General features: G+C 27.0%; 3 protein-coding genes and 1 long non-coding RNA gene across 5 annotated transcripts; all 4 read left to right on the forward strand.

The window, feature by feature from the left end:
- The first annotated feature begins 305 nt into the window (after window positions 1–305).
- Window positions 306–17,534, forward strand: LOC149061948 (uncharacterized). Of its 2 annotated transcripts, XM_089216781.1 has the most exons (8): window positions 306–1,079; window positions 1,212–1,595; window positions 1,694–1,825; window positions 2,744–3,002; window positions 13,486–13,820; window positions 14,013–14,121; window positions 16,052–16,193; window positions 17,013–17,534. In XM_089216781.1, the coding sequence occupies exons 2-5, from the start codon at window positions 1,350–1,352 to the stop codon at window positions 13,527–13,529; spliced, it is 681 nt and encodes a 226-aa protein (XP_089072907.1). In that variant the 5' UTR covers window positions 306–1,079; window positions 1,212–1,349; the 3' UTR covers window positions 13,530–13,820; window positions 14,013–14,121; window positions 16,052–16,193; window positions 17,013–17,534. The 2 variants fall into 2 exon arrangements, with proteins under 2 accessions (XP_089072907.1, XP_089072908.1); XM_089216782.1 differs by lacking the exon at window positions 16,052–16,193 and having other exon boundaries at window positions 306–1,595.
- Window positions 3,870–10,739, forward strand: LOC149061949 (uncharacterized). Its single transcript, XM_089216780.1, has 13 exons — window positions 3,870–4,714; window positions 4,819–4,869; window positions 5,078–5,152; window positions 6,638–6,826; window positions 6,893–7,146; window positions 7,207–7,478; window positions 8,144–8,366; window positions 8,434–8,694; window positions 8,879–9,250; window positions 9,323–9,856; window positions 9,930–10,024; window positions 10,193–10,395; window positions 10,500–10,739. Exons 1-13 carry the CDS (start codon window positions 4,599–4,601, stop codon window positions 10,624–10,626), a joined length of 2,772 nt encoding a protein of 923 aa, XP_089072906.1. The 5' UTR covers window positions 3,870–4,598; the 3' UTR covers window positions 10,627–10,739.
- On the forward strand, window positions 17,105–18,322 carry LOC149061950 (uncharacterized). Its single transcript, XR_016189601.1, has 4 exons — window positions 17,105–17,238; window positions 17,329–17,391; window positions 17,463–17,534; window positions 17,642–18,322. It is a non-coding gene; the product is annotated as an uncharacterized LOC149061950 (long non-coding RNA).
- A 2,943-nt stretch (window positions 18,323–21,265) lies between these two features.
- On the forward strand, window positions 21,266–24,568 carry LOC107165086 (uncharacterized). Its single transcript, XM_089217221.1, has 2 exons — window positions 21,266–21,492; window positions 21,620–24,568. Exon 2 carries the CDS (start codon window positions 21,640–21,642, stop codon window positions 22,864–22,866), a length of 1,227 nt encoding a protein of 408 aa, XP_089073347.1. The 5' UTR covers window positions 21,266–21,492; window positions 21,620–21,639; the 3' UTR covers window positions 22,867–24,568.
- Window positions 24,569–27,436: the final 2,868 nt, after the last annotated feature.

Consider the following 27,436-nt stretch of genomic DNA (forward strand, 5'->3'; position numbering starts at 1 on the left):
AGTTGTCTTTCATATAAAATTGTACGGGAATTTTCCAATTGATATTTTTAAAATCAGGTTTAGGAGTGTCATTATACTAGATTAAACATTTGAAAAGCAGTAATTTTTATAATTTATGTACTGTTTGGTTTTCCTCTAAATATTGAGATTGTGATATATTTTAATTTTTTGTTTTCGTGATTCATATAACTCAATGATAACCAATTTATTAAGTTAATTTATGTAAACATTTCAAGTTGAATTATTTATTTCTATTATGTATTCTTATACTTATTTAAATAATAGTAATGTTAGTTGTGTAATTTGTGAGGAGGTGAGTAGGTGAAAATTAATATTTAATAATAGTAGGTATAATGATATTTATTTACATATTTACTATACAAATAAGGTGTTAGGATGTATAAACGAAAGCAAACACAATAATATACTCAATATTATGCATTTATTAATATTTTATAACTAGCATGTATATAGGTATATATAGGTACTGTACAAGCATCTGCTACAACTATATTGCTTATATAAAATAATATACACACGACACAAGGGACCGTTCAACCGTTGAGAATCGTGGGTGTATTTGCTGTGCGTGTAGCGGAGGTTTTGGTCGACAGATTTATATTTTTGACAAAAAATCGATTTATCCCAGTTGCAAAATGTATACTTGTTTACTTAACCGCCCACCCGTCACGCGTTCCCACATAATATGTATTATATATATATATATATATACACCACAAACAGTTACTATATAATATGGCGGTTTGTCAATATTTAATAATAATATGATCGTTGCGTACTTTTATTATAAAAATAACCCTTATACGTAATTCTACGCGCATGTCTAATATCTAATCAAATTTTATAGAGATGGTCGCATGTACTTATTTTGTTATATATCCATTTATTGCATACGTGACGCAGGGATTAATAAGGGGTTAAATCAAACAGTTTTCTCGAAAGTATTATGATTCAATGCAATTTTAGAATGACTGTTAAAATTGACGATTATTTTTTTTTTTACGAAATGTTTGGATTGTCATCTTTATGGGATAAGTAATAATAATGGTGATTAATAGGTAATGACTATAATAGTAAATACATTTACAATACTATTAACTCATGTACCAAATTAATTATTAATAAACTTTAATTTTTTTTTTTCATGTTTATGTCCGAATTTTCGTTCAAAATATCTTTAAATAATTTAGAATCATTTGGTGTTGATATAAGACGCTCTAGCAACTTCAACAGGGAGTGACGCTGGATAGTGATGAGAACGAAAAAAGTCACACTATCGCAGAACATCGTAATTTGTTTTTTATTTTGTTAATTTAATTATTTTAATCATGAAACGGTTTGTCCAAGTTTTAAATGCTGGCCCGTTCAAGATCCTAAAGAAAGATGATTCAAGTACTCAAACAACTGAATCAACCAACCACCTGATAAATACTTCTAAACTGAAATATTTATTTGATGGATTTTTTAAAATAATTTCCTTAGAAGGAAATAAATTATCTGCATTGTGCCAAAATTGCTCCAAAGTTGTAAATGGGAGTATTAATTCAAGTGGTAATTTCCTTAGTCATTATAAAGTATGTATAATTTTAGGACCAGCTATTTATTTTATTAATTCTAATTACAATTTACAAGTCACATTTACTACAATATTAATATTTTGTACCTATTTTAGTATAAACATGCTTCAATAATGTCTAAAGTTGAGGAATCCAGGAAAAATAATCTTATAGATAAAGATAAATACACCAATACCAAGCAAACTACATTATTGAATAATCATTCAAAGACAATTTCAAAGCAAAAGGTAAATATTTATTATTAATTAAGTTACCTACCTAAAAAAATTAACTGTATTAGATAGGCAGGCAGCTAGCAATCCTTTCAACCTTGAGATTTTTTTTTTTGAAAAGTTCCTATTATTAATTTGTATAAGTTAACCTAAAATTTAACTATATCTACATAATTTGTATTTTTTAATAATTATTTAATAAATATTTATTTTTTTTAGTGATAAAGTAAAAAAAATAGTACCTAGGTACCCCTTTATTAACGTAAGTCAAAAAAGTGGGGAGCTACGCTACATTCCTTCAATCTATACATTTTTATTTTATAACACAGGAGTCTATATTTTATATATGCAAACCAAGTGCCAGATTATATTGGTACAAATAAAAGTTAAATATATAATAAGAAGAAATCCTATATACACTATACAGTGCATATTATGCATCATTTTAACATAAACATTAAACATCATACATTATATTAGTAGGTACACAATTAATAAAATAACATTGAGTACCTATAGCTGTACTCGATGCTAATACTAATAAGAAATATAATTTAGGAACTGCAATTGTAAACAATGTTATACTAATCATCTAAGTTTAAGTATGTCAATGCTATCTCCCAAAAAATGTGGGGTTGGTAGATTCCATACTATACTCATAAGTCATATTTATAGTTAGGTTTAGGTAGTACACAAAATGTTGCTAGACCATAGCATATTGGTCTATAAAAGTAATTAATCCATGAGTACTATACTATATACAACAATACTTGTATTATACAAGTTACTGAATACTTATCATTATATTATATTTTAATATTATGTACATATTAAATTATATTAATTTTTACAGTTTAATTAAATAGGCAATAATATTTTTTTAATATATTTTTTTAATTAACTTGATTTACATTGTAAAATTTGTATTAACAGGTTAATGATTTGGTTTTTGAGTATATAGTAAGTGAGATGCGTCCAATTATAACTTTTGAAAAACCAACTTTTCGAAAATTGATTCTGGGACTAACACAATCAAACGATGAAACAATTCTGCCAAATAGAAAACAAATGTTAAAACAGTTGACATCAAATTACAATGCCTATGTATTAATGCTAACTGATTTGATTGATAAACAAAATTATATCTGCACAACAGCTGATATTTGGAGTGGGAATAATAAAAGCTACATGGGTATGTATGATATTTATTTAAGTTTTGCAATATGAAGTCAAACCTTTATTTAACAAACTTGAAGTTTCCTTCTAAAAATATGTTATTTATAAATGTTCTCATAACGTAATAAAATATTTTTAACATAAAAATACATTTTTTGAAATTAATGTAAATAAATAATAAAAATATGTTACATTAAGAGGATGTGTGCGCACTATTTGTTTTCTCTCTCTGGCCCACGCTCAACATCGACATAACGCAGATAAGTAGAATAATTTTTTCTATGTTTTTAAGTATTTAAGTATTTTAAGTATTAAGTTATTTCAAATTAATAGTTTTGTTAGGTGTGCTGTATAGCCTCCCCCCTCCCCAGAAATTTAACCCTAGTTGAGACCATGTTCATGTACCAATAGCCAATAGGTCATTAAATACATAAGGCTTGTTGTTTTTAGCTATATACATAATTATGTTATGTAGTTAATATAATATACACTGCTATACTACTTACAGATAGGTGAAGAGCATTGAACATAATATATAATATTAGGTGAGGACTGAGGAGCAAAGTGGTAGCAGCACTTATAACCATTTATTTTCTTTCTTTTCCCAATTTAAATGTTTATTGTATTAAATTGGGAATCAGACGTCATAACATGGCAAAATTGAAAAATTCGAGCATATGATATAATTCAGCCCCCTGTCATTCGAAATTATTATTTTCATTATTTTGATATAATTTTGGTTAGGAGTTAGGACTTTGTTTTATATTATAATAAATTATTATTATTCTAAGGTATTCATTGGTTTCTATTTTTTAATAAAATAATAAAATAGTATAAGATACCACATTGTGAAAAACCTTATAATAAAATATATTAAGAGGACGCTACACACACATTTTTGCCACCTAAAAACATGTTTTAGGAGAATCGCTCTCCTTTGGGCTGTAGGTATCGCACAAAAATCAAATCTTGACTACTTAAGGATAACAATATTATCTGTGTTCCTATGTTTTATTATGATTATAACTTAACTCAATAATTTTTTATGGATTGTAGAAAAGTATAAAAAAACTATATATTCAACATTTAATAATTATTACTATGTTAATGCTATCTAAAAAATAAAACATAGGAACACAGACAATATTCTTACCTTTATGTTAACGAAAGTTGGATTTTGTACGATTAATGTAACCCAAATGAGACTGATTCTCCTGAGACATGTTTTTGAAAAATATTTCGTATTTGTAACATGTAATAGTCCCGTATAATGCTGCCAGTGCTACTCTAGCGGCAGTGTTCTAAAAACGTACCCATACACGTACACCGCGCGCATAAGCACCGTACCGCACCATAGGTCGAAAATAGCTATCTATCGCAGGCCCGCATAGTTTATAAATATCCAAATCGTCGATACGAAAACAATAATACTGCCGATGATATTATAATTCCGTATTATATTATTTTATAAAATATGAATTTATTTCATTGTGACTTCTACATCCAACAGTGAACGTCAAACGTTCGATGTCAATGCGATTTTATTTATTTTTACATTATTTTAACTTTTACTTGGCATTTGCCACTGCGCTGTGAAACTTGATTTTGTATTATGTCTCCGTACAAAAAAGCACGTACTGTTAAAAAAAAAAACAGACAGCGTAAATTAGATATGAAGACCCGGTTAAGTATGGCAGGTATGGCTAAAAAAAATCGGCATAATAATATGTAAGTATATATTTACTACCTAATTAGTTGTCTATCGACTATCATCTGTTTATAAAATTTCAAACTTGAATACCCATCATGATTATTTTTTTATGATTTTAAAGAGAAATAAGGCAACATTTGAGCCTAGAAGAGCCTAACATTGATATTGTCGAGTAAGTTGTAATTTATTTACAAACTCGATAATTTAATTTTATATGTGTTCATATGTTTTTTTGTTGTGATTAAAAAATATGTTAAATTAGTCATTTGTAAACTATTGTATAGCAAATATGGTGTTTAATTTTCAATTTGAAAATATATTACCCATACATAATACTATAAATACCAATCACATATATTATGATATTTGATATTTATTAGTATACAACTCGCGGAAAACGGATCAAATCTGGTGACTTCAACAATAATTCATAGTAATGTTTTGTCTATATCTACGTAAGTATATGTAAATCTAATCTTAAATATAAATATATAAATATATAATATAATAATAATAACTTCAAGTATACACGATTTACAATATGTAAAAACCGGGGAAGTTAACCTGCTGTATAGTGTATATCAGTGGACCTCGGTCATAGAGTAGGTCACTATAATGGCTGTAACACGATTGCTCCCGTACGGCCGTACTACCGTTTCACCTACAAAAAACACAACACTATTGCGCTACGTGAAATATAGGTCTTGCCCTTATAACAATGTTCCAATTAATTTTTAAAAATACAGTCGGGGTGGTAAACTTAGCCTAAGTTTTTAAGTACTTTATTTTCCCTATATTTATGAGTTATGACCAGTTAAAAGGCATTGGAAAATTCTTATAAGGGCTAGACCTATATTTCATGGAGCGTAATCATGTTGCGTTTTTTGCATGTAAAAAGGTAGGACGGGCGCAATCGTGTTTCACCGACTATAATAATGGATGTGTTGAATTTTATGGTGTATAGAAAATGAAAATATAAACATTCAGTAAAATTTTCATGTAGGTATCTACGGTAATTCGTTTTTGAATTACAACAAAATAACAAAATCGCTACATGAGAAATTGAGTGAATATCCAATCTTAGAAAAATATGAACTTAAAACGCTCAACGAAATTTAATTAGATTTGCTTGTAGACATTTATTTTGTTAATAAAGATAAACAATCTTATGAGGAATCTCGTATTACATTTTCAAATCTTAGATTTAAGTAGAAAAATTTTTATGAATTTCTAACTCAAAATAATTTGCAAATTTTCGTCAAATTTACGTATTTTGTCAAAATTTGAACTTTAAATGCTTAGAAAAAAAAATTGTGACTACGGATTTTTGATATTTTTCATCTACATTTGAAACAATATATTAGGAGCCTTCTATTAAATTTTCAAGAATTTTTACCCAACAAATAAAATGTTATTGATATTTATAGCAAAAAAATGGAAACTGAAAATGTCCGTAAACAGCTCAAAATAAGTCAAAATATTTTTAAAATGGTGTGGTGTGTAGAAAATGCTTATATAAATTCAGTCAAAATTTCATGAATCTACTTTCATTTATTTTAGAGTTACAGCGAAAACCAAAATCGATTTTGTCGAAAATCGGGTTTGCGTAAAAATTCCCGTTTTTTCCTTAATTTTTCATTTGTTTATCACGGCTCTTATGAAAACTACTGGAAAATTTTACTTTTGACCCCCCAAAGTACCAACTAGATTCACTTTCCTATCAGAAAAGGTACTGTTGAAGAAAATCGAAGCATTTTTTCTGTCCTAAAACGTGATGACAGACACAAAAAAAAAAAAAATAAAAAAAAAAATAAAAAAAAAAAACACACATCATTGTAAAATCAATACATTCATCACTTAGCTCCGTTCAGAATCTAAAAAATAAATCATTGTAAAATCAGTACATTCATCACTGTTCTGAATCTAAAAACTTAATATAGTGATTCACAAATTTTTACCGCTGAGAAACACGTAAGTCCGTTTGCTCCTGAAAATACTAGTACACCACAAAGTAAAAGGCAGAAAGTAGTTGAATCGTCATTTGGATTTGGTCAAGAAAATGGATCCGAATTGTTGGAATATAGTTTAGATACTGATTATAATAGTGAGGATAATTCAACAATTTCTGAGTATGTCATTATTTTTTATAGCGATTTCAGCATTTAGTTGTATTTTTTTTTATATAATTATTATAGAAGTCTTGAAGGCCGGAGAATTGTGGATATCAAACACTTGTTTGATCAAATACAAAATAGTCGACATAAACCTTTTGACTGTTCATTTTTGGATATGGCATTTCAATCAGAATGTCATAAAGGATACCTGTCCGTATTTAGTTTTCGGTGTAAAATGTGTAATAAGAGTTCATCTTTTACATCTGAAAATATTAAGAATAAAGATAAATATTTGCCCATCAATAAAGCTATTGTAAATGGCAGTTTAGCAATTGGTAATTAAATTATTTTTCTAAAATTATTTTCAATTTGTATTAATTATTTATATTTTAAAGGTATTGGACATACGCAGCTTAGCGAGTTGTCGGCATCTATAGAACTCCCCTCTTTATCAACAGTATCTTATTTAAAAAATTTGTCCGTTATGAGCAATTCTATTCAAGAAACGGCTTTTGATGAGATGATAAAAGCTGGTAATGAAGAAAGGCAAATTGCCATCAACACTGGTAATGTTGATGAAAATGGTACACCGCTATGCACTGTAGTAACAGATGGCCAATGGTCAAAAAGATCGTATAAGACTAAGTATAACTCATTTTCTGGAGCGGTAAGAAACAATAGTTTTTATTTTTTTGTACCTTATTATTTTAATTAGCTATGTTATAATTACATTCTACAAGTATTTACATTACCTATTATAATATTAAAGTTGACTTTTTTCTGTCCGGATATTTTTGACTAAACTGTTTTATTAAGTAATTTCGTCCAAATTCGAACTTAAAATGACTATAAAAATAAAATATAAACAACCAGTGAAAATTTCATGTATCTACGGTCATTTGTTTTAAAGTTACACCAAAAACTAAAATCGATTTTCTGTAAAACAAATTTTGCGTAAAAATTCCCGTTTTTCCTTAATTTTTTTTTTGTTTTTCACGGCGCTTTTGAAAACTACTGGGAAATTTTAACTTTTGACCCCCCCAAAGTACCAACTAGACTCACTTTCCTATCAGAAAAGATACTGTCGAAGAAAATCCAAGCACTTTTACTGTCCTAAAACGTGATGACAGACACAAAAAAAAGAAATAAATAAAAAAAAACACAGATCATTGTAAAATCAATACATTCATCGTTTCACTCAGAATCTAAAAATTCAAAGCTTTTACATCTTTTTTACCTGTAGCTGTATTTAAAATTGTGTACATTTATAAATTATTTTGTTATCTCGTATAGGTACCTGTTTTAATAATATAATTTTAAATAATTTTACAGGCTACTATTATAGGGTATAACACCAAAAAGGTGTTATTCGTTGGAATTCGCAATCGGTACTGTTCCGTTTGTGAACGGGCGAATAATTTAAATATAGAGGCACCAACTCACAAATGTTTTTTGAATTGGAATAAAGCATCAACGGCAATGGAAGCGGACGGAATAATGGAAGGATTTCTTAACAGCATGAGTATGCATGGTTTAAAATATAACAAATTAATTGGTAAATTATATTTTTCAAGAAATTATATTTTCCACTTTCTATATTATATATTAATTATATTTTTCAGGTGACGGTGACAGTAGCGTCACCAAACGAATAAACGAAGTTATGCCGTATGGACCAGATTTCAAAATTAAAAAAATTGAATGCAGAAATCATCTACTGCGAAATTATATGACGAAATTGAGTGCCCTTTCAAAAAGAACAGAATATCCCATTATCATACGTAACTTTATAATAAACAACACTCTGAGATTTCGGTCTGATATTAGGAAAGCAGTTAGATATCATTTGAGCACGGATTTAACACTTCAGCAAAAAACAACAGGTGAACATAAAAAAAAATATATCAAATTTTATGAATATTTTGGAATTACCAAATTTATACACACACAAATATATAACATTTATAAAACTAAAACTATATAATAACTAAAAATTATTTTCATTAAACATTTTTATGGTTATTTCATATTTCCTTGTTTTTAATTTTGTTTGAACAATATTTTTAGGGCTTAGAAAAGACATATCAAACGCTCCATATCACCGTTTGGGTCAACACGACAGTTGTGCTTCATACTTTTGTACGGGGCCAGAAGTTGGTAAAATAAATTTTGTTCCTGAGGCAGAAATATCGGGTTTTATGGCTGAATTCCGAAACATAGTATATAGGCTGCAAATAAACGCTGATAGCTTGTTAGAGGATGTCGATAACAACCCGTGTGAGCAGTTTAATTCCCTTATTAATAAGCATATCGGAGGCAAGCGAATTAATTTTACACAATCTAATAATTATCAAACACGGGTCCATGCTGCTATTATTGCACATAATTCAGGAAACTACATACGAACTATAAATAAGAAAATTATGCTAAAAAGCCCCGGTAAATTATTTAAAAGTATTTATTTATACATAAGCACCTGTACATTGTAATAATAAAATATATTTATAATAGGAAAATTTGCTAAAAAATATTCAAATAATATAGACCGGATACGAAGTAACACAACAATGAGACGACGAAAACTTTTCGCTGCGGGAGTGGTACGATCCAAACCGAAAACAAAATCTAGTGCGCCGGACAAAGACTATGGCTTAGCAGAGCCTTTGGATGACCTCTTTAGTCTCAGCCCAGAAGCTTTTGCTGAAAAAAAAACCGCATTTTTAAAAAAACTGAATGATGTCGACATAGACGAGGTTGAACAAATAACTAGAGGGCAAAGTCAATGTGATGCATGGAGAAACGAGCGTCGAAAAAGATTAACAGCGTCTAAGTTTGGAGAAATATGTAAAATGAGAGAGAACACTAGCTGTAAAATCAAAGTCCATAACATTTTATATAAGTATCCGACAATGTGTAAATCAATGAGCTATGGTATTGAAATGGAGCCTCATGCTAGGAGACAGTTTGAAGAATTGAATGGGTTGACCGTACGTACTTGTGGTTTGTTTATTGACCGAGAATTCCCTTATTTGGCTGCAAGCCCTGGTAAAACTAAAAATTATTTATTTTTATTCATAATACTATTTTTAACTTTAAATATTATATTGGATTGTTCAAGATGGGTTGATAGGTGATGATGAAATACTAGAAATTAAGTGTCCATTTGTAGCAAAGAATACGAAGAGTGCCATTGAAGCAGTGGAAAATAAATTGGTAAATCTCTTATTATTTTGTATAAAACAATACATTCTTTACTTTGTTTAAAATCGAATAAGTTTAAAATTTAAATATTTTATGGAAAAATATGTACAATTTTATTAATTAATACATAGTCTATAATCGCAATGATATTTTTAAATTTCATAAAATTGTATTTTTAAGCTATCATATTGCACCATCACCGAACAAGGCAATATTTTACTTAAAAAAGACCATATATACTTTTACCAAGTGATGGGTCAATTACGGGTCACAAGAAGAAATGTATGCTATTTTGTCATACACACGCCCAATTGGACTAATGTTGAAAAAATCTATTTTGATGTATCTTTTTGGCAGAAAAAAATGGTCGATAAACTAAAATTGTGAGTGATTTAAACAATATATGTTTAAATTTAAATATATTATATATATTATATTTTATACATATATTAGGTAATATAATAATATATTATTATATTTTTTTTAGGTTTTATATTGAGTGTTTATTACCCGAAATCATAGACCCTCTATATGGAAAGCGAATAAGTATCTCTGATATAAGAGAACCAAAACATATTTTAAATGCAAAAAAAAAAAAAAATAACAAATTATAATAATACTTCTGTTAAAATTATAAATGTTTTTTTATTTGTGTAAATATTCCATATTATTATAGGTATTGTGGCAATAAAACCAGCAATTGAAACAAAATTGTTTTAATTTATAATACCTTTTTGTTTTTTTTGAATAAAAAATAATATGTTTCTGTTCAAATAGAATTGACACACGCAATAAGTAATATTGTAGCTTTTTATATAATTATATTTGAATAAGTAATAATTCAATAACTACAAATCAAGCTATGTTGTATTACCGTATTTACTATATAAATATTGCTACATATATTTAGGTAAGCAGCAGCTTTAAAAAAAAAAAGTTCGAATGGATACGCACGGATATTAAAAATAATACCGCGGCGTTTACGTGTGTGAAATTTATATTGATGCGATCCGTCATGGTCGACCGTTCAAGAAATAATAATCGGCGCTCCCGAAACGGCCAGACGCGCTGAATGAGCAGTGCCACGGACTATGAGTAGTGGGCGTGACTTAAACGCCGCGCGCTTGCGGATCGCCAAAACACTTAACAGCGCGTTCTCTCGGCCGTTGTATACTTTTCGCTTTACGTGTAGCGTCCTCTTAAACATTATCTTAATGAATACACATATTATATTAACACATAATATATTATAATTTATAAAATGATAAATAATAATAAAATTGATTTCATTAAATATAGGTAGTTTTAGATTCTGAACAAAGTGATGAATGTATTGATTTTACAATGATGTGTATTTTTTTTTGTGCCTGTGTACAGCATAATTAGTCGAAATAATGCTTCAATTTCAAACTTTGGGGTGGTTTCCGATGGAAAAGTGAATATCCTTGGTACATTATAGAGGTCAGAATCAGAAGTAAACATTTTCCAACAGTTTTTTAAAAAAAATCGAGAAAAACAAAAAAAAAAATGACAGAAAAACGGGAATTTTTACGCAAAATCAGTTTTCGACCAAATCGATTTTTTATATGGTTGTAATTCAAAAACTAATCACTGTAAATACTTTACTTATGTTTATGTTGGTAGTATCTATATACAGTTTAATTTTCAAAATGTTTTGACTTTTTTGAGTTATTTATATACCACTGAAATTTTCAATTTTTTTTGAATTTTTTTTGAGGTGCCGGTAAAAAAATGTTGGATGACCAAAAGCACTTGAAAATTTAATACAAGGTTCCTTATGAGTTGTTCTTATTGTAGCTAAAAAAAATTAAAAATCGTTAGTTACAATTTTTTTTATAAAAATGTATAGTTCACATTTTTACGAAATCTGTCGAAAACGCGAATATTTGCAAGTAATTTTGAAGTTGAAAAATCATAAAATAAAATTGCATTTATAACTAAGGATTAAAAATACAACACTAAGTTTTCCATATGTTTTCCTTCAAGTAGCTATAGTGAAAACTCGAAGCATCATTATAGGAAAAATTTTAAGTGCGTTTGAATTTTAAATTTTTACGAAATAATGTAAAGATAACGATTTATCCTGAAACGATTTTAAATATTTGTTATTATTTAAAAAGTATAAGTTGTAGATATTTGAAAATTTTACCAGTTATTTAGATTGGCATTTTCTTTACATGATTTAATTTTCAAAATATTTTGACTTTTTTTGAGATATTTATAGACGACTGAAATTTTCAATTTTTCTGAAAATTTTTTTTTAAGTGTCGAAAAATTTTTTTGGCCCTATCAAAATACTAGAAAATTTAATACAAAGTTCCTCATAAGTTATTCTTATAGTGATTAAAAAATTATAAAAATACATATGCACGATTTTTTTTATAAGCATTTAAAATTCAAATTTTGACTTAATACGTAAAAATTACGGCAATTTTCAAATTATCTTAGATAGAAATTCATAAAAGTTTTTCTTTTTAGATCTACGATTTGAAAATTTAATACAAGGCTCCTAACATTTTTTTACAATAGCAGTTGAAAAATAAAAGAAATATATTGTCACCAATTTTTTTTATAGGCATTTAAAATTCAAATTTTGACTAAATACGTAAAAATCACGAAAATTCGCAAATTATTTTAAACTAGAAATTCATAAAGTATTTTCCTTTTATATCTAAGATTTGAAAATTTAATACAAGGCTCCCAACATATTGTTACAATAGCATTTGAAAAATAAAAGAAATATATAGTCACAATTTTTTTTATAAGTATTTAGAGTTCAAATGTTGACTAAATACATAAAAATTATGGCAATGTTCAAATTATCTTAGGTAGAAATTCATAAAAGTTAACTATTCAGAGAAAAAAAAGATAATTATCTGCTTTCTGCTAAGATTTTTGTCTAGGTTTTTCTTTAGTCGTCACAGAAACTTTAGTGAATAATATACGAATCACTTGGACAGAAAACGCCAATGGCATCGCTATCATCATATTTATTGTTGCCATCACCTAAAATGTCAATTGACTAAATTTACATTTAATACATTATTATTTTACATATTTATTATTATTACCTACCTATTATTTCTTATATTCTTTATACTTTTAATTAAAACATGGATAAAAGTATTTCTGAAAAATACGTGTCAAAGTTTAAAAAAACCCTTTATACCCGATAAATTGTCACTTCTTTCTGAGCTAGAGTATAAACACAGATTTATACTAAAAAAGTTGGTAAATAGTAGCTGACAAACAAAAAAAAAATACTTTTCATTGGCTAATGAATTCAATTTCACGGGATTAAATGTTACAGTATATAGTATATATATATATATATATCATAGTACGATACATTTGTATTGATCTAAAATGTATTCAAATATTTTATTTATTTAGTAGTTTTCCTATTGTGTAATATTTTATTTTATGTTTAACGTTTTTCTGACCGGCTTTAGAAAATAATTGGGACATTATCCAACAAGCAATAAGACAGAAATAAGAGACACAAAAAGGCATCAATATGCAACTGGTGGAGGCTCATTTTTTCAGTCAATTATTTAATGACTGTCCAGCCGATCAATTTTTAAATGAAATAACCAATAATGAATTAATTGACACACCGGATAGTGATTTCATACCATTACACTGCAGTATACTTACAACAATAGAAAAACAAAATAGTTTCAGATCAACCAATTTATTTTATTACTATCACTTCAACATCTAATAACATTTCACCTACATCATCTTTTGATGAAAAGCATGTCCAACAGGAAAAAATAAAAAAATGGTAATTTTAATATCGTCAAATAATTATCCATCAAATTAAAAATTATATTTCCTGAAATATTATGTTTTTAGAAAAGTAGTACACAATCAATAAACTTAATGCTTATATTTTATCTATATAAACCCATCATAAATTATACAAGCACCGAGCGTCCAACTATCATTAATGATATTATTATTTTGTATTTTATAGAGGATTTCGAATAGAAACGTTTGGAAAGTTTCAAACATGAAGCTGAATTAAAGATTAAGAGACAAATTAATTTAATTAAACAAGATAAAACAATTCATGCTTTATAGAGGTAAATGTTTATGAAAAAAACTTGAATTACCTACTTTACATAAAAAACAAATAAAAAATTGAAGCTTAAGAGGACGCTACACCCGCATGTGTTGTCTCCGTCTTACAAGTACGTAACATTGCAAAAACTGTTTCGCGCGGGAAAGAACCGAGAAGGCTACAGTCATAACTAAAAAACGAAATTCTCACCACAGATAAAAGGGAATTTCGACTGTGCAACGTTGTTTTTATTTTTTTGATATTAGAACTGAAAAAAAAGTTATTCGATTTTGAAAAATGCAAAAATAATGCATTTTGAAACAATAAGAACTTTTTTTCTATTTGTGATATCGAAAAATTGAAAACAACGTTGCACAGTAAATGTTCTCCTTATTATGTGGTGAAAATTTCGTTTCTTAGTTATAGCTGTAGCCTTCTCGGTTCTTTCCCGCGCGAAACAGTTTTTGCAATGTTACGCACTTGTAAGACGGAGACAATACATGCGGGTGTAGCGTCCTCTTAATGAAAATCAATAAATGTACATATACATGATGTCTCATTAACTGTGATACCTAATTCATAATAATAATAAAAAAGATTAGTCATATTTTATAAAAATTTAAAATACGTCATGTTTGCTACTTAAAAGTACTTTTGTAATAGAAGACATATTATTGTATTTTAAAATGTTTAATAGAAAAGACTGGTAGTCTTATTAAGATATTAATTATTCTTTTATTAAAAAATACATTTTAATTACTCAAACATACTCTTATAATATAAGTCATATTATTATATTACTTTTAAAATATTTAAATTTATATTGGTTTGAGAGGGCGCTATACACATATTTGTTGTTTCAGATTTACTACAAACGCGTTACATAGCAAATGTACTCCCTTAGCTTAACAATTTGAGTGAATAGACCCATTATGAAATATGATGGTAAGAACATTATCTGTGTTTTGTTGGATGTATGTTTACGATAGTTCAGTTTTTAAGTGAATTATGCATGTATAATAAATCATAAAATAAAAATTTTCATAACTCACTTAAAAACTTAATCATCGTAAAAATACTTCCAACTAAACACAGATAATGTTCTTACCATCAAGTTTCATAATAGGTCAGTTCGCTCTAATTTTTAAGCTAAGTTAATAAAACGTAAACTACTGAGCGTAAATTTACTGTTACGCGTCCGTAAGACTGAGACAACAAATATGGGTGTTGCGCCCTCTTAATAAAAAATACTGATCATAATTATCATATTGTGATATTATGTAAAATTACCAATAATAAATCCTTCTCTGATTAAACAACCTATTATAATATTAGAGTTTATTTGTTAATTAGTTTTATTTGTTAATTCATTTATTAGTTAGAAGGTTTTTAATAACATTTTCTTTTATAATGTTAATACATTTGTAATAAATGCAAATATTATGCTAAATAGCACAGGCAATAATTATTTCAGTTGATGTTAGTAACTGTGTTCCTAGTTTCCTTTAAAAGCATCTAAACCGACTCTTAAGTAATCCATCGAATGTTTCAATTACATTCCTAGATTTTCAATTTAATTTCTGATATTTTTTTCTGCTACTGTTTGAGAATTCAGATGTGGAATATAGACAAACTTTGTTTGAGCATAACCACCATCAGCCAAACATTTACCATTATTAAACTTATGTTTTCAAGAACTATAATGCAATTTATAAAGGATATTTTACAGAAGTTAATATTAACTATTACAGTATTGTAGAAAAAACTATTTAAATATATATATAATATATAAGCTATGCTTTGAATATAATTCAATAACAAATAATTCTAGATGCTTGAAACCATATTTAACTAGTTTGAAAACTATAATTTGATATCTATGAATATATATATTTTTTAAACTTACCTTTGATTTATTATATTCCATGCTTTACTATTTTCAAATATTCTAGAATCGAGCTGATCTTGGCCATATAGCAACAACATCGAGAATTTGCTATTTTGGCCCTACAATAAGTTGGACATTTAGAAAATTCAGCCTTTTCTATTCTGATAAAATTCTGATTTTTCACCTCCTGGACTATTAATTTGTATGTGAGTATAATTCATGACCATTGTAACTCCAGGAAAATGTGCTATTTGATAAAACTGGTTTTTTATTTTTGGAATCAGGTTTCTATTAAATGACAAAATGCAGTTGAAATTTCTTTTACTATGCTACTTATAGTAGGTTGGCTTATTCCATAGATATCACCATTCATTTATTCATTGAAATAAGCTACATTAATATAATATCAGAACTTACAGAATGTGTTAATAAGTGCAAACTGATTTGTCATACACTCATACCTGATAACATCCTGAAGCGTAAAATCTTAGTGCAGTTAAAAGTTTCATAACGGGACTTATATAGGTAGTCCTTTTAAATCAATTACTGGGTTTATATTTTTAATACTATAGGCAATAAAATGTCTGAAAAACAATGCATTTAGGAAATCGAAACCTCTCAAAAAACTGTGTGTTGTTAAGAATTCAATGGGATTTTGCATGTTTCTAATATACCTTTTTGATATTTTTTGTACAGTATAAAGATTGTCAATATAAAAATTATCAAAATAAAAGTCATCATTCTACATATCCATATTAAACATGTATATCAGTTATTAGTGAACAAAGATTAAATTAGCAGTAAAAGCTATATGTATAAAAACATTTTTATTTAAAATATATAGGTAGCTGCTATATTTTATTATACTTTAACTGACATTTGTAGGTAATTTTTAAACTACATAGGTACCTATTTTATAAAATAATGGAATTCAACACTTCAACTGTAACATATACACATAATATATTATACACTAATGGAATCATATAAGTTGTATTTTAAATTGTTATTATTAATGTTTTTAGAGAGAAGTGAAAAGCTTAAAAAAATTATGGGAAGCGGAAAAAGCAAAGTCAAGAAAAGAATTCACTTCAGAAAGGTCAAATAGATTAAAAACTGGGGGTGGATCACTTGAAACATCACATGAAGTTCAAAATCCTGAGGTTGAAGAAATGATTGGTAGACCTCACATTATTGAATGGCAAAATAATTTTGATAGTGATGGTGTATCATTTGCAAATTTAAACAGCAGTAAGTAAGATAATTTAAGTAACACTATTACAGTACTTGCAGATATATAAATTAACTTTATCTATTAAAATGTTCTATTAATTTCTTAAGGCGACACTCCATATAACATTGAGAAGTCATCAATTAAAAGTCCTTTGATACAGCAGGAATTAGGTACCTATTAATTTATAATTAATTTATAGTCATATTTGTTTGGTATCTTATGTCAATAATTTTAAATCTAGATGCAACACATTTTATTGTGATAAATACAAATGCAGCCAATGAAACCAATCAACTCCCTATAGAGCCCACTGGTAATCCTGTGAACTGAAATTACTTTCAGCTGTTATAATGATGCTCTATAAATACATTTTTGTTATTTCTAAATGTTGAAATTAATGTTTTCTGAACTTTTTCATAGAAAACAATCTGAAAGAAAATCTGGTAATAAGTCAAAAACTGATGGCATTTTAAAAGAATGTGAAGTAAGAATAAAAAGAAAAAATAGCACTTGACCATGAAGAAAGTATGAATAAGCTACAGGTAATGTAATGCCATTGTATTTGTTTGTTTTATGAATTTAGTCTTCTTCTAACTATGTATGTAGTGTATTAATTAAATATTTAATAATTATTTTAAGAACTGAACATATTTAATACAAGCAATAGTTTAATATTGTGTGCAGTCGTGCAGACAGTTGATGTAACTTGATTTATGTAGTGTTTGATCATTGTAATAGAAAGCCTTAAATTATAATTCAGTAATATAATATCATTGTCTACTAAAAATGATTCTGAACGGAGACGGTTTGTCAGCCTATAATATTACTGTATGTTTGTTTAAAGAAGTTGGCGGTCTTAAACAACAGACTTTACCATAAATAATAAAAATAGTAGTTAGTGAACTTTATACATAGAAATAATTTTTTTTTTCTGATCTGAAATATACATCGACAACTAGGCCATCAGTAAACTAATTTTTGATTACATTGTTAGTATTTTAGTATTTACATGATTACATTAAATTAATTTGTACAAATCTGTTTTAGAAATAATTTGTGGACAATAAATGTAATAAATAAATAAATGTGATAATTATTGTAATATAATATATAAAAATATATTTTATACTTCTTAATTGTGTTAGTGTACTGTTAATTTTAGATATTAAACCAGAAACTTATTATGCAATCAATAGTTGCTAAGCGACTTGAAGAAAACAAATTGTATAAATTGCAGTGTGAAAAACTTCATTAAAAAAAAAAAAATAAAAGATAATTTTTAAAAATGTAATCATATCAAATTGTACTTGATAATTTGTATTTATCATGTTTTATGAAAGAAGACTGTTAGCTAGTAAGCTGTTATTATTTGTTTTGTTTACAAGATAAGAAAAGATTTATTTTTTTTTAACTAAAATGTCTTATAAGCACGTCTTGCTATGGGTCCTAATGCATTATTGTCAATTTCGTTAATAATGTCGTGTTGTTCTTCCTCTTCTAAGTGATCTTCTTGGTCGTCACTGTCTGTATTATTTTGATTGAACTGCCGAGACAAATTATAAAGCAATATGCAAGAAAGAATAATATTGACTATTGTATTAGGTGCATTAGCAAGACCTTTTCTTAAGGCATGGGAATTTTCTTTTCCAAAGACCAAATGCTCTTTCAATGATATTTCTCGTTCTAATATGTGACTTATTATACTTTTGCTCTGTTGGTGTTATGGGATTTCTTAGAGGTGTAAACAAGTAAGGTTTACATGCATAACCTGTAAATATACATTAAAAAAAAAAATAATAATTAACAAATAATTTAAAATAATTTATAAAATAAAAATTCAGATATTAGAGGGTTGCACTAAACCTAACTACAACATTTAATAAAAATACATACCACCATCTCCAAGTAATATCACTAGGGCTCGGAAGTTGATGACCTTAAAAACAATAAAAAATGCCCTAAAAAAATATGTTAAAATGACATAAAAATGGCAAAAAATGTCCTAAAAAAATGACCTAAAAATTACAAATATTAATATTATACATTTTTTTTTAAATATTTTACTATATAATTCAAAATATGACATAAAAATGACAAAAATGTCCTTAAAATAATAAAAAATATTTGTTTTATAAATTTATCAAAGCTTACAAATTATTTAAAAATTAAAATCATTGCATTCCACAATTAGAGCGTATTTTAAGTTATCGAAAGTAATTGAACGACAATTATCTGTTAATAAATATTTATAATTGGAAAAAAATTTCTCTCTACGTCTACTGAAGTGATTGGGGCAAATCTGAAATGTACCAAATCATCAGTTAAAATGACTAAAAATGTGGGAAAATGACTTAAAAATTTCAAAAAATGACTTAAAAAGTAATAAACACCAAAAATTGTAAAAAAATGCAAAATAAAAATTAGTTATTCAGATTCACATGCTTATGAAACAGATTTGTAGCCAGGAGAGTATCGTCTAAAAAGTTCCAAAAAAAAATGCAAAATGCATCAACTTCCGAGCCCTAAATATCACGTTATGTGTAGAGTCAGAAAAATATTGATTCGCATAACTACCGCTAAATATGAAGCTGTCATGGTAACTACCAGGCCATCTAACAACTATATCAAAAAATTCCATTGATGGCCCACAAACCACCAAAACATTATAAATTTTAAATAACAATAATTGTCAACTTTTTCTGTATTTATGATTTTAATATCATTATTTGCTGCATACCTGAACATTTAAATAAAAGTAACCTTTTCTGTTTCTAAAAGCTTCTGAATCCGGATCTCCAGGATTTTGGATTTTAATGTGTGTACAATTGATACATCCACCTATCCCAGGCATGTTAAGTATACATTTTGTAAAATTTTCTTGTATAACCTTCTAATCATCTGAATTCCTGGGAAAATGTACATGGTGTTTCAAATTGCTTGCTATCATTGTAGATACTCTTTTAATTATTCTAGATACTGTTCCTTGATTAACTCCTCTAATCTAACCTCTAACTAACTCACCATTTACCATCTGAAGTATATATTAAATTAGAATAAATTATTATGATAAAAATTAATAAGAGAATATTACTTGAAAATTCGAATTTGCGTAAAATCGCAATGTTGTTAGGAGCTGAATGATTGGAGGTATGGGTAAACCGCGGTTATTTTCATGATTTATTGTAATAAACTGCATTATTACATCCCTTACAATTTCTTTAGAAAATCTAAATTAAAAAAAAATCATTAATGATTTACGTTTAAACTTGATACGTTTTTTGGAAAAATGTATAATATAGATTGGTAGTTGTAATGTAAGTTATTTATCAAAGTAAGTACGTACCTATATCTTTTGTAAAATTCCATAGGATTTTCATGGTCTCTAATGTACCTTCAAAGTAAACAATCTTCATCTTAATTTATAAATTGCACAAAACCAATTATTTCAAAAATGTCGTCCATTTTACTAATTACGTGTAGGTTTAAGTTAAAATGAAATTTTCGACAAAAAAAAGTGGTTAAGGTTTCGTACACAAATGATTTTAGAGAAAAAAACTGAACCGATGTAAATCTTATCATCACAATTATCACAGCTATAATACGAGTAGTTACGGATTCGCTAAGGGTGGTCAATCTACCACCTAACTTTAAGGGACAACTAAGGTGCCAGGCATAGACAAGTATATAAAAGGTGCCAGGTGCACCGTAAAAATGACTATACAACGTAACTTTACGGTGTTCTTCTTAGGTGGCACTTAAATTAACTTAAGTGCCACTTAAACATCTATGCATACGGCCCTATAAATCTTAGATTTATCTAAGTATATTCTAAGTACCTACCATCTATGAATATAAATCCGGATGATTATGTGTTACTGTGTTGGTAAATCATTAGGATCGTGAAAACATGTTATCGAATTATTATTTTACCTCCGTGTATGGAGAAATAAATCCGTACGTAATCTTCCTCCATGGCTGTGAGGTAAACAACGCTAAATAATATTTTAGTGAGTAGGTAATAGATAATAAGTGATAACACATTAACACATTATAGTATGATTTTTACATTTTGTGATTTTTATTACTGTTTGCATTATTGTTTAATTATAATTTTGACACAATGCAAATTATCCGATGTTGAATATTTTCATTATTGAGAGTTTTGTCAACCGTATTTTATTTGAAATCTAACTATTTTATTTTGCATTAAGTTCAATATTTGAGTGAGCTTGGCTAAAACGTAATTATCCATCTCTAACTGCTTATAGTGGGTGAGAACGAAATACCATCATAAATACACTAAATAACTTAATTAATATTCTATGATTTAAATATTACTGAATATTTTTGAAAATCAAAGTTTAAAACTCATGTCGAAATTGTTTTGTTCGATTTTAGGTGGCATTTATTTGTACGAAATGGAAGATCCGCCAAGCTCAAGCAGTTATTCTTTGGATTCAAGTAGTACAACCAAGTCCATAGTTATTCCGATTGGTCCACTATCACCTTATTCTGGTGATTTTGGTGAATACTTCTCTGAACAGTACTCTGTTCTCAAATTGGTCTTGTCTTATCTGAACTATTATGATCTTAATACACTTCGTGAAGTCAATAGTTCTTTAAAAATGGCTACTGATATACTCTTAAAGAAACGTACATGGATTCAAGCTGCTTCTCTAAATTATATGCACGGAACTGATCATCGACCAGAACCAATACACAGTGGACATTTTATTGATTTAAGAATTGAACCAAAAGTGTTGTTTACTTTTGAAGGTATGGCTGGTGGACCTTCCTCTAGATCCAGGCCAAAAATTTGTATGCGTTTACGAGATAGAAATGATAACCGTTTCTTTCCTAGGAGTGATATAGTGCCAAAATCAGTTAAGACATTTGTACCAATTGGTGCTAAAGGTATTATTTATCCAGACAAGAATGAAAAAAATGAACTGATCACTGTTCAGACCATGATGCATAAAAAACTTGCACTTCTCTATTTACCTACAACTGACAGTTATGATGTAAGTGTATTTACTCGTGTAGTTACATCTGACTCATTTATACAGGAACCAATACGAGAATTTTTTCATAGTGATCCACGTCCTATAAGAGGAATAATATTTTTGAAAGTCGGTGCACCACATATTGATGGAATGATAAGGTTTATTGTGAAAATGGTATCTAATAATCAATCCGAACCTTTTGCATTATCTGGAGGACATGTATCAAGCTTAGATTATGATAATCCACCAAAAAAAAATATTCCTGGTGTTTTGAAGGCAATTATATTTCGTGGAGATGGTATACGTTGTGTATCAGATTTTATTGGTTCTACGACAGATGACGGAGTGCTTGAGGGATTAAAACATACTGCACTGTATGTAAACAAGACTTTTGGAAAACTGAACATTCATAAAACATTCATAATGATGTTCCAGTGCGTAGATAGACATTCATTACCTATTGAAGATAATATGCATCTTGCAAAAACATTTCCAAATATCCCAATTTTTGGTATGCAGACTTGGGGAGAAATTGGGTTTAGATCTTTTAAAACACATGAATTGAAATTTGCTCCTAAAAAGAGAAAGTTATCCATAATGCATTCAGTTAAAACCACATACATGATAGTTTCTATTGATTAATATTAATATAAAAATAATACCTAATATTAATATATTACTTTGTGGCTTGGTGAGGCGCGGTCGTACGCTCAATCTGCGGAAACGCACTGAGCGTACGTACCGGCCGCAGTTGCTAGCTCCCGGATGGGAGACCACCCGGGATTTTTAGCAACATATCCTTGCCACACTTACACAAACACGTGTTACAACCCTACCCAATTAAAAACCTACAAACAAACATACAAAAATAATCCCTACCGTACCACCCCACACCCAATGGCCTATGTTGCCGCGGGTTCTCCTTACAAAAAAAAAAAAAATATATATATTACTTTGTTTTTTTGTCTTGAGTTTGAGTAACATCTATTGTTTTCTTTGTTAACATTTTATTTTATTTATGATTTACATTAAATTGACAATTATTTTTATCTTTAATGATATGACTGTGCAGAAGGTGAAGTATCTATCGTTAGTATTCTGTAGTTTAGAAACTGAAAAAAATAATACCTTTTTAAGTATAAATTGTTATTATTTTTTGATTTTGATTTTAGACAACCATTTATAATAATGAAGAGCATTATGGATGTGCATGGTTCATATTTATTAACCTACTTAGGTAGGTAATATTTACTTTGAACATTTTATCTGTACAATTTTAGTTTTTTTGATATAATTTCCATAACAATTCTGTATTATTTTTATACATAGTTAAGCAGATCTTGTATAGTTATATATGTTTACTTAGGTAAAACTGTAAAAACCATATTAAATTTCTATTTGTTTTTATTTTATACATATGTATTTGGTTGTTTTAATTTTTTTTATGTATTAATAATTTTGTTTACATGTGCAAAGATAAGTGCTACTCTAACTTAAAAATAAAATTTCAAAAATAAATTAGAACTGTGAAATTCTAAAAATTGTATTACAGCAAAAATTCCCATAACCGACACCTCCAAACAGATGTTTTTTTGGTTACAAACTGAACCCTTTGAACAACATTTTAGTGACCTAAAGTTCTGCGATTTAGAAGTTTACTCTATTTGTTAGTGAAATCAGATACTTTTGACATTTTATCACTTATTATAATTGTGTTATTTAAATTATGCATATCTTAATTATTAATGTTGTTTAGTTGCACTAAGTATAGCCAAATAATTAAAAAAATGTTTTTACAGTTAGATTAATTATATTTAAGATACACAATACATAAGTCTGATATATAATTTTTTTAAGTACAGTGATTTATGAGTTGATCTCAAAATGTATCATTCCCAAAGTAATTTTTATCTTGATCCTAATTATTTTAAAAGACTATAGTGAATATACACTTGAAATTTTATGTTTAATATGTTAAAAACGACTTAATAGTTATTATATTATTGAAAATTTTAATTTGATACATTCAAGGTTATATAGTTGGTATTTTAAACTATTGCCAAATTCTTAATATTAAATGATTACTTATGTATATTAATATTTAAGTCATAATTTTATATTTATATTTATATTTTTATTTTTATTCTTTTTACAAATATGAAATTGTTATTTTATTAAACCATTATTTAATTACATTTTGATTTCCACCTAAAAGGTATTCATCATACTAGATTTATAACTATAACTGATATTTATGAAATATTTAATATCATTTATTATTTATGTATATATTATTACACTTATGTATTCATTTTTATTTGTATCCCATAAGACTTAAAAATGTTGGAATAATAATAATAAATATTATTATTATTAATTATTAATATTGTTTTATTGAATTTTCATATTTAAGTACCTATTTAAAAATACTTAAATACTCTGTATTACAAAATAACATAAAACATATTATCATTGAAATTTGAAATCCAACTTTAACTGTTCTTATCATGTAAGAAAAGAATTTATAAAAATATATAATCTTATAATTTTTTATGCTTAAATTGTAAATTATAAACATTGGTTTTTATTGAGTTTAATATCTTGATTGAAAATTTTATGAAATTATAAAAATCTTATTTAATTGTAACATGTTAAGTATTCTTTGCTAATTATTAATTCACATTTATGTTACAATTTTATGTATTCTTACTCATGCATAATATTTTTACTTATTAAATATTATTGATTTATTCTTCATCAGTTTAAATTATTGTCAATCCATCAAGTATATAAGTAGATACATTATACATACTTTAAAATAAATATTGTTTTTACCTATATCTTATAAAAACAAAAAATATTATTTTCTGAACTTAATTATTTACTGTCCATAGATTTAATACCAAACTACTCTTATAATTGTTTGTGCGAATGTTATTATGCATATTATTAAAAGTACAATATAGTCAATAAAAAAAAAAAAATATATATACATATATATACGAAGTCTGATAAATAATTAATTTTAAAATTGAATTGTATAATTTTCTTAGAAATTAAGTTAAACATAATGAAATACATATTTATATAACTTATGGATGTCTTCTTATTCCTCAAGACATTATGTTCAACATATATAAATTAAATAAACATTGTGCATTTGTATAACATTATAACATTATAAAATTATTATTATTATATTTAGTTATACGTTAGTTAATAATAAACAAGTTTTATTATTTTACTATCTGAGTATAAGAATATATCTGAAAGTGGATATTTTTGGCTAAATTCATAAACGACGCTTATTTTTTACTATTTATATTATTTATATAATTAAATATTCAGTATTTACTGAAATATTAAGGCGGGTTCCCACGGCGCTCGGTGAACTTCGCGCAGCCTGGTTTTTGTACCGTGCCTACATTATGTGCTCGGCATATCACGAGCCTACAATATTCATACAGCATTCTCACGGCGCGTGACTTGGAGAGCCTCGAGCTTATCCGAGCCGATCAGAGCTCCCTCCTTTTTTTCAGGCCCAAAATTAAGCCGCCAAATTTCTCGGTTCAAAATGACTAGTGCTATAGATGAGACGCAAGTTGCTGCTTGCGCAGCAGCGTATTTTGTCATATTAAGTGGCGAGTATTTAAAACAGGGCTTGAAACCGATTGAAATAATTTCGGTTTCGGTTTCGATTTTGTATACCGGTTTTGAAAATTTTCAATTTCGGTTTCAATTTTCAATATCGGTATTAAGAAATTCCGATTTCGTTTTCGATTTTTAATACCGTTATTGAGAAATTTCGATTTTGTATATCGGTTTTGAAACTTTTCGATTTCGGTTTCAATTTTCAAAACCGGTATTAAGAAATTTCGGTTTCGATTTTGTATATCGGTTTTAATTTTTTTTTTTTTTTTTTGATTTAAATTTTTAGTTAATTTTCAATCAGTTTTAATTTATTAAAATTTTGATATTGATTTCGGTATTGAAATTAATTTCACACCATACTTTTCGACTAAAATTTGTTAAACAATAAAAGTTTCGTCCCTTGACTAAATACTATAGTCATTACTAATAATAATATTAAGTATGTACCTTATAATGATTTTATAAATTATAGTTCTGTAAATACAACCTTTAGTCTATAGACTAGGGTATTAGATCTAAATATTAGTACAGAATATTATCTTAATTCTTAATATTTAATTATTAATGGTTGCATCTATGCAGCCAAATAATAGTTTATTATTAAATTCAGTATTAAACATTTTTAGGAAATATGTAAGTTTTAACAAATTATTAGACACTGTTGTCTATTATCATATAATTATATCAGTATCTACTATCTACCTATTAAGATTATTTTATGAGTTTTTAGTGAAAATTTAAATAATAATAATTAATTAAAATATTACTTAAAAGTTTAAAACTATTCAAAAAGATATGAATGTATTCATATTAGATTTTAAATTTATAATTTAAACAGTTAATTTTTTAAAATTGAATTCTTATTAATAAATAGCAGATACATATGTTTTAATAATCATAATTTAAAGTATAAAAGTTAAGTTTGTCCTTGGGGGATGTATTCTGTTTAGAAAAGACATTGGGTTGTTTAGCACTAGATGAAATTATATTTTCTAAAAATATAGTATTATAAGAAATAATGTTTTGTATTTACTATTTTGTTCAAGAAATTTTTGAAGACGTGGTTGAAGAAGCTGTAGTACCAGGAATTGAAGGTACAAATAACTTTTACAAATTAATACTTAACAACTTATGAAAAATTAAAATTAATATTATGTTATTGTTTGTATTTAAGTTGATCAATCGAGCGATGTTGAAATAGTCTTGTTAGGACCTCATGATTTTCTTCTCGATGGTAAGTAAATAACATTACAATTCTATAATAACACATAAAATATCCTTAAACAATAAATACAAGTTACTTCATAAAAACAGAAAAAAAAATAAACAAAAGATAAGACAACACAACGCTTAGTAATTAAATTATAATAATAATTCATGTTAATGTAAATAATAGCATGTATAAATAATAATAAATAATAACATGTTCTGTGGTTTTACTAAATAGTCTAAATTAGCCTTTGACAAATATGTTTTACCATCTAGAAGTTAGCGATCGTTTATATTCAATTCCTAGCAATCACAATATCAGAGTAATTTTGGCAACTTGTACAAAATTTTA

Source organism: Diuraphis noxia, unplaced genomic scaffold (genome assembly GCF_037042655.1).
Source record: "Diuraphis noxia isolate RWA-SAM2 unplaced genomic scaffold, SU_Dnox_SAM2 contig0001, whole genome shotgun sequence".
NCBI classification, from domain to species: domain Eukaryota; kingdom Metazoa; phylum Arthropoda; class Insecta; order Hemiptera; family Aphididae; genus Diuraphis; species Diuraphis noxia.